Source organism: Rhinatrema bivittatum, chromosome 1, assembly GCF_901001135.1.
Source record: "Rhinatrema bivittatum chromosome 1, aRhiBiv1.1, whole genome shotgun sequence".
In the NCBI taxonomy this organism is placed as follows: Eukaryota; Metazoa; Chordata; class Amphibia; order Gymnophiona; family Rhinatrematidae; genus Rhinatrema; species Rhinatrema bivittatum.
The window spans coordinates 362,218,958-362,231,820 of record NC_042615.1 but is presented as its reverse complement, the minus strand read 5'-3'; the positions used below and the strand labels follow the sequence as shown (position 1 = coordinate 362,231,820).

General features: G+C 41.4%; 1 protein-coding gene across 6 annotated transcripts in view; it reads right to left on the bottom strand.

The window, feature by feature from the left end:
* Window positions 1-12,863, bottom strand: part of LOC115090941 (UDP-glucuronosyltransferase 2A1-like) — a 195,930-nt gene that overhangs the window by 24,966 nt on the left and 158,101 nt on the right. For all 6 annotated transcript variants that reach the window (XM_029600636.1, XM_029600670.1, XM_029600646.1 and 3 more), the window contains one exon: window positions 6,509-6,596. In XM_029600636.1, coding sequence (XP_029456496.1) covers window positions 6,509-6,596 — 88 coding nt within the window. The remainder of the gene's footprint in view (window positions 1-6,508; window positions 6,597-12,863) is intronic.

Genomic DNA, 12,863 nt, shown 5'->3' with positions numbered 1-12,863 from the left:
CAATACAGAGAAACTGAGTCCAAGATGCAAGCTGTTGTCTTGCAGATGCATATTTCAACTAACAGAAACTAGTTGAAAAAGAAGATCCTGTGAGGTGACAGTTTTGAATGAATCCTGGTGCCAAGAAGTGGAATTCAAGTCTAGCTTCTATTCAAGACCCAGACTGTGATTTGTTTACACAACAAAAGAAGACAAGAAGAATACATTGCATCAAAGCCAGAGTGATACAGGAACTTTTATGATGGGAGGATTGTTCAGGAAAGACTAGTATAGTATGATTTTTACAATTGAATGGGGGGTGTCATCACAAGCATTTCCTATACAGGATAGATTGTCATGACAACAGCATCATGTGTTTGTGGGCGGTTACACCTTTCTGGAAGTTTCGGCAATACTGTATGTTTTAATTATAAAAGAAGGCTCTCTTCCTGTGTTGGAGGAGATGCTAGTTATTACAGATAGAGGGCATATTGCATCTCACAGGAACATTTGACTTTTAAGAAGCCAAATAAACTAAATTTGAAAACCTCTTGTTGATTTGAAATGTTCTTGTTGCCCTAAGCGTTGAGTCCAAAAAATTATGCATTTTGGCACCCCAGATGGGACTCTAATAGCTGTTGTTATTATAATTATTAATTATTAATAAGCTGTAGTGTTATGTTTGGTGGACAAACTAGCACTAGGTTCTTGAATGGTTCATTGGCTGGTCATTCAAAGATTGAGTTGCCCAGGTAGACTGGAGGTTATCCCGAACTATTATGAGTTCGGAGCAGATGTGGAATGAAGTAGGATCCATTTTGTGAGTATGTACCAAGAAAAAAAAAAAAAAAAAGGAAAAATCTGTAAGTATCAATGTTTTTATTTTATTTGTTGTACAGTGTATATAGATTGTGTGTTGCATCGGGTTCAGAATACTTTTTGCAAAATGTTTTTTAATGTATGTTAGGGAGACAGGACATGAGTTGATGATTTGATTAAAATCTAAACTAAGTTATGCTATTTTCAGATTGAACAGTTGAAAAACAGAGGGGTAGCCAGCACTAGTCAGTCTGGGGTCTTTTGTCCTCAGACCGCATGGCTTTAGGCTCGGCAGCAGTTTCACTTTACACCTGGAGAGCGGCTGAGTAGAGCAGTTGTGAGTGTGTAGATTCAGAAGGAGAAGGAGGGAATAAATTAAAATTGGTAAGTTGAAAGTTATAATTAGTATGATAAGGAGTTTTTAGTTAGTGGATTTTTTACCAAAGGTTAGTTGTTAAACAAAAACAAATGCGGTGCTTTTAAAACTAGAAACTGCATGGCTGGATATTATAGTTTACAGCTGTCTGTGCTCAGAGGTACATAAATGCATCCAGTTTATTTTAGTCTATGAGATTTATTTTTATCAGTTCATATTTAAGTTTCTTTTGGAGTTAACGCGTGATTGTTGTTAGGGTATCATTAATCAGAGAAAGGAATCTTTTAGTTCTATGCTGTTTTGCTTCTCCCCCCTCCCCCTCAAGGTACAGGGCTGAATGATGTAGCCATGGCTGGCCACAAGGATTCTTATGTTTACTGTACACGTAGAAGAAGAATAATCTGCCCAGCAAGCTTCACACATTTTTTCTTATACTTATCTGTTTCTCTTAGTTTTTGGATTTATTTCCCATCATTAATGCAGAGATGCTTTTAGAATTGTGTGATTAACGAGAGTTTCTTGTGAAGAGATTGTAGCACTATGTGCAGTGTGTTTCCTTTTATTTGGTAAGAACGAAAGCATGAACCTGTGTTTATTTAAAGCCATTCATAATTAGATTTGATTTATCATAGAAAAGGGATGTATCGTTTTTTCTTTGGTCAGGGGTATAGGCAGAGAGATAGAAAGGAAAACAATCTATAGATATACTAAATGAGAGCGATGCCAGTTTAATTAAATGATCTGTTTAAGTGTTTTATCACTTAACAAACCTATTCATTGAGTGTAACAGTTGTTTGGCGGGAGAGGAGGTGAACCCCCCCTTAGGAATGTGTTTGAGAAGAAAGAAAAAAAAAACCTGGGAGTGAGTCACTTTTAAAATGGATTTTACAGTTCTGCTGAGAGGTTTGAGATTTAAGTATGTTATAGGACTGAGTGCAAAGGTGATAGAAGAGGGACTAATGAATTGATCTGTTTAATGTGAAAACAGAAATTTGTGTTGAAAGTATGGGGAAAGTGAATATTAGGGATGAGAGATGACGTAATGTTAAAGAGGGAAGAGATTTATTTTTATGATGCTGCTGGTAGGTACGAATGAATATGCAGAAGGTTGTGAGGTGGGAAATTTAGAATGTTTTGGGTAAAAGTAGAGAAAAGATGTAAGTCAGTTGCATTTAATTGTGTGAAGATATGATTTATTGTAAATTACACACAGGTCAGAAATAAACGGATGGCACTAATATGCATGACCTTTATGCGGCAGTATGTGTTAATTACAGTATTTATGTTATATTTTCAGGTTAGTTCTCAGTTTTGATTATATCTCATTAGATGCTAACTTTTAGAAGTAAGGAAATGCATTAGGTTGCTTGTTTTGATGGGAGTTCAGGTATTGGACGTTTTGTATTGTGGACGGTTTCGACGGTATGTAAAGGAGTAAGATTGTGAGACGGTGAACAGCAGAGAGTTAAGCAGCAATGCCTATTATCTATTTATGTGCCAGTAAGAAAAGTTTTTGGGTAATGCATATTAGTATGTGCCATCCTTTTATTTTGCAGACTTCCAGACTCCTAGCTGATATGTCTGTGCTTTTGGAAATGATTCGTATTTCTATTTAGGGTATTTACAGGTTTTGGTAGTAAGAACTTTGTGGAACATATGCATATTGGATGGAAATAAAATGACTTCTAATTAAATGCAAAGTTGTCTGTTTTAAGTTTCTCTTTTAGAAGGCGAGTTAGGAGTTTACAGGCATAGGAAAACAAAAAGGTTTTAGATTTGTAAAAGGAAGTAGCTCTTATCACAGGGGACAGCGCCTCCTAGGGGTGGACCAACAGAGAAAGGAAAGTAGCTTTATGACTGTTTTTTTTCTGAATTAAGGTATATCAGTAGTTTGACTTTTAAGGAACCTGTAATGTCATTTTTAAATTTCATTTTAATCATTATATTAACTGTTATATATTAGATTTCTTTCCAGGGTACCAAAGCACAAAGCGCATCTGTCTCTGTTCTATGGGAGATGAAGATCAGTTTTTTTCCAGTTTGATTCCTTTTCAATTTTTGGATAGATCTATTTTATTTTTAATCCTGAGTTTTTGTTTTCTTTTGTGGATCGATCCAATTCTTTTATATTTTTAAAGTACTTTTTTTCTTTTTGAGCTCAAACGTTTGACATGTTGTCTGTTCTATGTTACATGTGTAAACTGAGGAATGAATGAATGAATGCATTATGTGGTCAGTGCTGTGACATATATGTTTTAATGTACAGTCTGAGTATTTATGTTTGTGGTCTGGACCATTGCATGATGTTTTGAAATAATGTGGGGATTATTTGGCAAATTAAATATAGGGAGTACGTGATATAAAAGTATTTTCTTACTACTTAATCGGATTTGTTGCACTTTTATTTAGGTTTGACTTCATACACATGCACCTAATCTAAGGAGCTAAGAGATTCTGCCTTGACATCATCATTGAATCCTACTAAAAGAACTATATACGCACTGAATGCAGAAATTATTCTTGGTCACAGACGTTCTTACATATTATATGGACTGCAAGGCGTACAATTTATACCTGCTTTTTGTTTTTTCTTTGTTCTGTGGGAATGACTTTATGCAGAATTTAGGTTCTTTCATTCTCTGTCAGCACTTAGGTGTTCAAGTTAATAATATTATTTGAAGTGATGCTGTTTTTATTAGTTTGTATGTTCCAAGTTAAGTAGTATTTTCCAGTCGTAGACTTTATAATACTTATATGCTGAATCAGTTAAATGCATATGTACTAGGTTTTTCTATCTTTATCTATGGAAGCTGCTTTGATCACATAGAGGGTGATGTGTTTCATTGTGATTCAAATATGATAATTCAGGGTTCAAGAGGGAGATCTCTTTATATTTCTCTTCCACACCAGCTTAAGTTATAAGCTATTTCTATTCTTTTGTTTTGCAGCTTGCACTTAGGATAATCACTTTGCTGATCTTTAATATCTCCATATTCTATTTCTTATTCTAATGTTTCGCTGAACCCTTCTTTGAATATCTTTTTCCTATGACACTATTTACTAGATTTTACCTAATGACTGTTTCACTCTCTTTCACAAAGATTTCTTACTAGTGTAGCCTGTGATGCTTATTATGAGATTGTTCTCCTTGAAACAAATACATACTTTACACATGAGGAGATCTGCTATAGGGATTTGTAACATTCTATTACTATATCTTTCGGCATATTAATTGTTCATTGTTCTTTTCTTCTTATCTTGGCCCTTTCACTATAAACTCTATCCGTGACTTATAAGCTAGTTGGTTTCTATTTAGGATTCCAAAGGGGAAGATATAATTTTTCTTAGTTCTATCTTCGATTTGTATTAAATTTCTTCCTTTCCCTGTGTACAGACTCACACTGATGGTTTATCAATTCTGCAAAGTAGTTCACATAATATGTTAAAGACTTTCTCACAGAGTCAGCTTTCATTTATTTTTATGATTATCCCCAATATATTTAGACTTACCATCATTTGAGAAGGGTATTAGCCCCATTTCCCCTAGAAGTATTTGAAGACGAAGCAGTATTACTAGCCATCATCTACCTTAATAATTAATACTTGCCATACACAGATGTATTATCTCTTGGACATATGACTGTCATAAGTGAATTAGGACTGTCCATACAGTGAGTGCTTTCACTGCTACAGGTTGTTGTCCTAATACTGGATAGCACTATACATACCCTACAGAATTAGTATGATGTTTCAGACTTTTGCTATGCCTTTGCCTATCATGCATATGCCTTTGTATTTGATCTTCCATCACTACAGCATATGACTAGAATATGTCTTATGCTTTGCAACACCTTTATAACATGTATGCACAACACAGTATGAGTTTTTCTATTGATTCTTGTTTCTTCTATTCTATTGGTTTCTTTACTTTTCTGGTAAGGTGCATTGATTAAATCCCTGCTTGCCATTTTAATGAATATTATCCTGGGTAGTTGTTCACAACAACAGTATTCATTGAAAAGATTTGCCCAGTATACCTAGTATTATATGAGAAACATAGTATTTTCATACTAGTCTCTCTGTGTACTTATCTTTACATATCTTTACATGTTATACCACTATTATGTACTTACTTGATTCTGACAGATAACATATGTGATTATGTTATTATGAAGTAGGTCCTTTTTATAATGCAGGTATCTGTATAGCTCCATTATAGAGCTAATAGCTACCTAGTGAAAATTAGTTTTGCTGTTATTGTTTGATTAACTAGTGAATGCTTGTGGGAGCATCCTTCATATTAATTGGGAATCTAGAGGGACACACACTTATGCACTACACCTGATAAATACCAAGGTTAGTGGTTAGGATACACTTTTAAGTTCCTCTGTCATGGCTTATCATCGAAGATTGATTGATGTGACACCTATCCATTAAAGGTGTCCCATAGAGGGAAATGAAGAATAGGCCGAGCAGACAACCAAGAATTCCCAGATGCCTCTGCTGTATTGTAGCCTGTCAAAGGTGAATGAACTTTGAGTGCTTTTCTGAGCATGACTTGCAGAAAAGCTCTGAGACAGATTTGCTGGCAACAACAGGAGAGAGGCCTATTTAATGGCACATTTGCTTCACAATACAGAGAAACTGAGTCCAAGATGCAAGCTGTTGTCTTGCAGATGCATATTTCAACTAACAGAAACTAGTTGAAAAAGAAGATCCTGTGAGGTGACAGTTTTGAATGAATCCTGGTGCCAAGAAGTGGAATTCAAGTCTAGCTTCTATTCAAGACCCAGACTGCGATTTGTTTACACAACAAAAGAAGACAAGAAGAATACATTGCATCAAAGCCAGAGTGATACAGGAACTTTTATGATGGGAGGATGGTTCAGGAAAGACTAGTATAGTATGATTTTTACAATTGAATGGGGGGTGTCATCACAAGCATTTCCTATACAGGATAGATTGTCATGACAACAGCATCATGTGTTTGTGGGCGGTTACACCTTTCTGGAAGTTTCGGCAATACTGTATGTTTTAATTATAAAAGAAGGCTCTCTTCCTGTGTTGGAGGAGATGCTAGTTATTACAGATAGAGGGCATATTGCATCTCACAGGAACATTTGACTTTTAAGAAGCCAAATAAACTAAATTTGAAAACCTCTTGTTGATTTGAAATGTTCTTGTTGCCCTAAGCGTTGAGTCCAAAAAATTATACAAAGGCCAGAAGAGGAAGACTCCTAAAGTTCCCTTTTGAGTTTGTATTATTGTCATTGCGTATTTTTTAGCTTCTGTATAATTAATGAGGATGATGATTTACATTTTTCAGTTCCTTACCGAGAAGATCATTTTGGGGTAACCACTCATAAAGCTTAGTGTTCAGTCCTAGAGTTTCTGGTATTTTGCCACTGTACCTCCAAAGCACCTGAAATACAAATAAACATTATCAAGGCACACTGCTTATTTCTACAATAAGAAATGGACTCCTTTTTTAGCTATTAGAACTGTTTCTTTATTTAGACTATGAGCAAGTGAGATATTCCCATTGGCCATTACTTGAAATGATTTGTCAGACTCTAACACTACACCTCCTATTCCTATGCCAGACAATCAATGTAATAAATCCCTGTGTGACCATGTGTCAAACGCCGATCATACATTCAAAAGCATAACAATGCTGGGCCACTATCCTGTTTTCTTAATAATGTATCTAGAACAGATGTTATTAATGTTTCAGTGCCTTGATTACAAGTGAAAACCACACCATTGTCATTTATATAGCTATTTAGCTGTCTCAGAGCACACTCTTCTACAATTTTCGCAAGGTTAGGCAGGTTAGATATAGGCTTATAATTAGCTAAATCACCTTGTTTCCTGTTGCCCACTTCAATTCTGGCCTAACACAAGCCATCTTTAGTGACTCTGGCAAGCAGCCCTCTTGCAAAGATGAATTAACTATATTCACAATTAAAGGAATGAATGAGGTACTCAATGACCGAACTAGCCAAAATGGGCAGGAATCTGATGGAAAGCCTCCTGATTTGATGGATGAGAGACCAGATGGTATATCTTGATCTTTCACTGTATGGAAAGCAGTCCAGTTCTCATTATATATATATTCAGAGAGAGACTTGTTTGTAAAGTCTGCTTAGTTCTAATCAATCTTTTTTAAAAAACCCTCCTTTTTAGAGAAATAATTTTATCTACAAAATAGTTTGCAAGCTTGTTAACATCTATATGGCTGTCAGTAAATCGTTCATTCTTCCCTTCCAACAGCTGCTGTGATAATATACAAAATTCTTGTGACCTATTTAGAACACTGCTCAGCTTTTCACTAAAAAATCTCCTCTTTGTTTGATCCAAGCTCTTATTATATTTCTTACTTGCTTCTAAATACTCTTTTTTCACAGTGTCTTCCTCACACCGATTCCAGCATCTTTCTAGATGTTGAACTGAACCAAGGTGCCCTATTATATTGCCTATCCTTTATTACTGTTTTTTTGGGAGTTATTTTATCTAATATAGTACTAAAGGTATCATTAAATGGTTCTACATTTTTTTCCATGTTAATTTCTCTCATAATTTTCTTCTGTACTATAGAATTTTACCAAGACTTTCTAAACAGGTCCTGATTAATCTTTCCTTAAATTATTCTATTTTCCAGACAGCTTTTATTATGAGAATGACCTTTACTTGGAAAGTTAAGCCTAAAATGAATTAAAACATGATCTGACCACCCCACCTTATCAAAACGAAGGTCTTGAACTCAGAGCTCTATCTTTCCAAATCTGCAGGACAAACACCATATCTAAAGTATGATTTGCTTCATGTATGGGGAATAAAAACATTTGACAAAAATCTAATGCATACATGACAGTTAAAAAATCCTCCTCTGACTTAGCCATTGGATTGCCAAAGTAAAAGCTGAAATCTCCCACCATTACTGATTTCCTGGAAGAAAGATGATAATCAATTATTGCTTCAGTCAAGCGTAATAAATCAATTGCTTCCGGGCCGGCTGGGCAACATATCACACACAAATTTTCCTGAGCAAACAAGACTAATAAGACCTCAAACCCTGGGCTGGGCGACAAATTGCGTTTGTGAGTAACTCATGATTTTAAAAAACTATAAAGACTTTCACCTCCTTGTTCGTTGTGCCGCAGCAGACAGCTAAATGTAAAACCCGCAGGACATATAATTCATTAATGATCACACCATCCTCTTCTGATAGCCATGTTTCCATCATATGTAAAACATCTGAGTCATATTCTAAGATCATATCGTAGATAATATGTGTTTTAGTCTTAAGTGAGTATGCATTCAATAACCCAACTTTTAAGTCGAAGTGGCTTATATTCAACCTGATGCCTCAGAAGGAGCACTAGGAGCAGTGTTAATGCAACCCACAGCCTTTTCTAGTAGAACAATGATATGATCAAATAGAAAAGGAACTTTTGGCAATGCTTTATGGAATGGAACAATTCCAGCAGTTCACTTTTATACAATGAGTGAGCGTGCAATCGGACTACATGCCATTAGAAATCATCATCAGAAATCTACTCATGAATGCTCCAAAGAGACCATAGTGGTGAGGGTGGGGAGTGCCTTCCTGGGGTTGGGGTTAGGAAGGGATTTGTATGTACACGCATACCTTTGAATTTTGGGAAGTATGTGTTACGGTTCTGGCCGCGAGCGCCGCGACCAGACCCTTACCTTCGTGTTCCTGGACCTGTTCCCGCTTCTGTTGGCCTAGTTCGCGGCCTGCTCGGCAGCGTCCCCGCGATGGCCACGCCGCCGGGAAGCCTCCCATAGACGTCCTGCCTCTAGGCGCGCGCGCCACTTTGGCACTTTTCTAGGCCGTTTCCCGCCAGTGGTGACTCCGCCCAGTTCCTGACGTCAGACGCTGCGGCCTTGTTAAGCCGGCCGCGGACACTCAGTCTTTGCCTTGCAACGGGTTTACCTTCCGGTTTCCTGTTGCTCCGTGCGCCAGAGTGAGCTGCCTTGGTACTCGCTCCGTTCCTGCTTGCCTGCTACAGTACCTGCCTGGCTCCTGCTTGCTTGCTACAGTACCTGCTTGGTTTCTGCTTGCCAGCTACAGTACCTACTTGGTTCCTGCTTGCCAGCTCCAGTACCTGCTTGGTTCCTGCTTGCCTGCTACAGTTCCTGCCTGGTTCCAGTTCCCGAGTCTTGCTACAGTTCCTGTCTACTGTTCTAGTCTGGTTCCAGTTCTCAGTCCTGATCATCAACCCGCCTAAGTCCCAGTGGCCGGGCCCCTACGGGCTCCTCCCAGAGGGGCTTCGGCTTACAAGGGTGAAGCCACCTAAGTTCCAGCAGCTGGGCTCCTAAGGGCACCTCCCGGGGGAGCACCAGCTTCCAGGGTGAAGAGCACCTGTATATCCTGCCTGAACATCTGCCTCCCGGCCTGCGGTGTACCAGAGACATTGAATACCTTTCCCAGTCTCTTGCAGATCGGCCCAAGGGTCCACTAAATTGAGACTCCATAACAGATTGCAAGGCCATGGACTCGGTGGATGCGCCTGCTCCCTCGGACCTGCCTGGGATGGCCCAGCAGATGATACAGCACCAGAGCTGCATCGATACCCTGGCAGCTATGGTGGAATGGCTGTCCTCTCGCCTGGAGTCCTTGCCTCCTGCTGGCGTGGTCCCCAAGGGACACAGCTCTTCTGTGACTCAGCTTCCGGCACCCTCTCACTACGCTGGAGATTTAAGGACCTGCCGCGGCTTTCTGAACCAATGTTTCATACGGTTCTCCCTGTTGCCTCGGCAGTTCCCCTCGGATGCGGTGAAAGTAGCTTATATCCTGCCCTGCTTGACGGGAAAGCTTTAATATGGGCCTCTCCCCTTTGGGAACACAATGATCCCTCGCTAATAGACTTACAACAGTTCATCTCGAACTTCCGACAGGCTTTTGATGAGCCAGCCCGAGTAGCTACTGCTACTTTTGAACTGCTGCAGCTCCATCAGGGGGCTCGCTCCTTGGCAGATTATGCTATGGCATTCCGGATTTTAGCCCAAGAAGTAGTTTGGCAAGATGGTAGTCTTAAGGCCATCTTCTTGGAGGGCCTTTCCGGACGCATAAAGGATGAGATTGCTGCCCGAGATCTGCCGGAGGACCTCAATGCCTTGATAGAGTTGGCTGCCCGCATTGACCGCCGCCTACAACAACGGGCCAAGGAGCAGCACTCCTCCCACCACAGTCCTGCTTCTGTGTCAGCGAGATCCACGTCTTCTGCTAAGACTTCTCGTCCAGACGCTCCCACCTGCGAACCCATGCAGCTGGGATGGGCCCCGCTCTCTGCTGAAGAGAGGCAACGTCGCCGTTCGTTGAAATTGTGCTTGTATTGTGGCCAGAAGGGCCATTTCTTGGCATGCTGCCAGGAGCGTGCGCAAAACGCCAAAGCCTAGGAGGTCGGGAGGAGATCCTCCTAGGCTGTGCTACAGCTCCTCAATGTACCGTGCCTGTTACCCTGGAATACCCTTGAAGATCCGTCGAGACGATCGCGTTCCTGGATTCTGGAGCAGGGGGTAATTTCATCCTGCAGGACTTAGTCTCCCAGTTGCGAATTCCTACGCATAGACGGGAGGTTCCGTTATGAATTACCTCCATCCAGGGGACGCTCCTTCCAGGACCTATCGTGATGTCCAGGGCACCCATTACTGTCTTCACCGGGGCGATCCATTCGGAGGAGATAGCCTTCCTAGTGTTGGATAAGGCTGTTCACCCTGTGGTGCTAGGGTTGCCGTGGTTACAGAAGAACTCGCCCACGATTCAGTGGGATACTCTACAGATTGTCAAGTGGAGCCCTTTCTGTCTAGCCAACTGTATGAAAGTGCCTAAGGCTCCCAGACCGTTGATGCACTCTGCACTAGGTCCTCCTGCACCTTATGAGGACTTCACGGATGTTTTTTCTAAGACCAAGGTGGAGATCCTTCCACAGCATCACCCGTATGACTGCGCTATAGACCTGCTACCTGGAACTATGTCCCCCCCCCTGAGGAAAGGTATATCCCTTATCATTACCTGAAACCCGGGCCATGTCTGAGTATATTTCAGAGAATCTGGCCAAGGGGTTTATTCGCCCGTCCAAGTTGTCTGCAGGGACAGGCTTTCTCTTTGTCAGCAAGAAGGATGGCTTGCTGAGACCGTGTATAGACTATTGAAGCCTAAATTCTATTACCAAGTGGGATCGTTACCTGCTCCTGCTAATCCCGGAGCTCCTCGATAGGCTCCAGGGAGTGAAGATTTTCACAAAGTTGGACCTACGAGGTGCTTACAACTTAGTCAGAATTCGTCCCGGAGACGAGTGGAAAACCGCTTTTAATACCAGAGACGGGCATTAAGAATATCTTGTGATGCCTTTTGGCTTATGTAATGCTCCGGCGGTGTTCCAGCACCTTATGAATGAGGTGTTACGGGACCTTCTGAACACCTGCGTAATCGTCTACCTCAACGATGGGCTAGTCTACTCCCAGGACCTGCCTTCACACCGTCAGCATGTCCGTCAAGTGCTCCAAATACTTAGGGAGCATAGTCTGTATGCGAAACTTGAAAAATGTAGTTTCGAGAAGACGTCCCTGCCATTCCTGGGCTACATAATCTTTGCAACAGGCTTCCAAATGGATCCTGAGAAAGTGGCGGCAATTAAGAATTGGCCCCGGCCGAGGGGTCTCAAAGTGTTGCAATGCTTCCTCGGCTTTTCCAATTTCTACCATCACTTTATTCCTAACTACTCCCGTATTGTGGCCCCGTTGATTGCCCTCACCCGAAAGGGGGCCAACGCGGTGGATTGGCCTGTTCCCGCCTGCCAAGCCTTCGAGGCCCTCAAGGAAGCGTTCTTATTGGACACCTGCCTTCGTCATCCTGACCCCAGCCGGCCCTTTATGGTGGAAGTTGACGCCTCCAATGTGGCCGTGGGGGCCGTGCTGAGCCAGTACTCCGATTCTGGACAATTGCTACCCTATTCATATTTCTCGAAGAAATTCTCACTGGCAGAAAGCAACTACTGTGCTGGTGATAAAGAGTTGCTAGCCGTGAAACTTGCCCTGGAGGAATGGAGACAGTGGTTGGAGGGGGCCAACTATCCGGTTACGATTTACACCGACCACAAAAACTTAGCATTCTTGAAGAAAGCCCAACGCCTGAACCCAAGGCAAGCCCGGTGGTCGCTGTTTTTTGATCGGTTTAGTTTTACTCTATGCTACCGACCCGGCTCTAAGAACGTTTGAGCCGACGCGCTCTCACGCTCCTCTGAGGTTGAAGAGACTTCTGACACTCCCCAGTATATCTTGGATCCTGTGAAAGTGAGCCTCGCAGCAACCTTGGTGTCCTCCCAAGGAAAGACCGTCGTTCCACGTTGCTCCCGGAGAGCAGTCCTCACTTGGGCCCATGACTCCCTCACTGGGGGCCATTCTGGCTGTAAAGGGACCTTAGACCTGTTGAACAGATTCTACTGGTGGCCGACGGTGTGACAGGACGTCCAAGCCTTTGTGGGCTCTTTCCCTACCTGCGCCGTTCAGAAGTCGCTCATCGGGAGGCCCAGGGGCCTGTTACAACCATTACCCATCCTGGTGGAGCCTTGGACACACATCTCCACCAACTTTGTCGTGGACTTTCCTGTCTCAGGAGGTAATTCGGTCATTTGGGTGACCGTAGACCGATTCTCCAAGA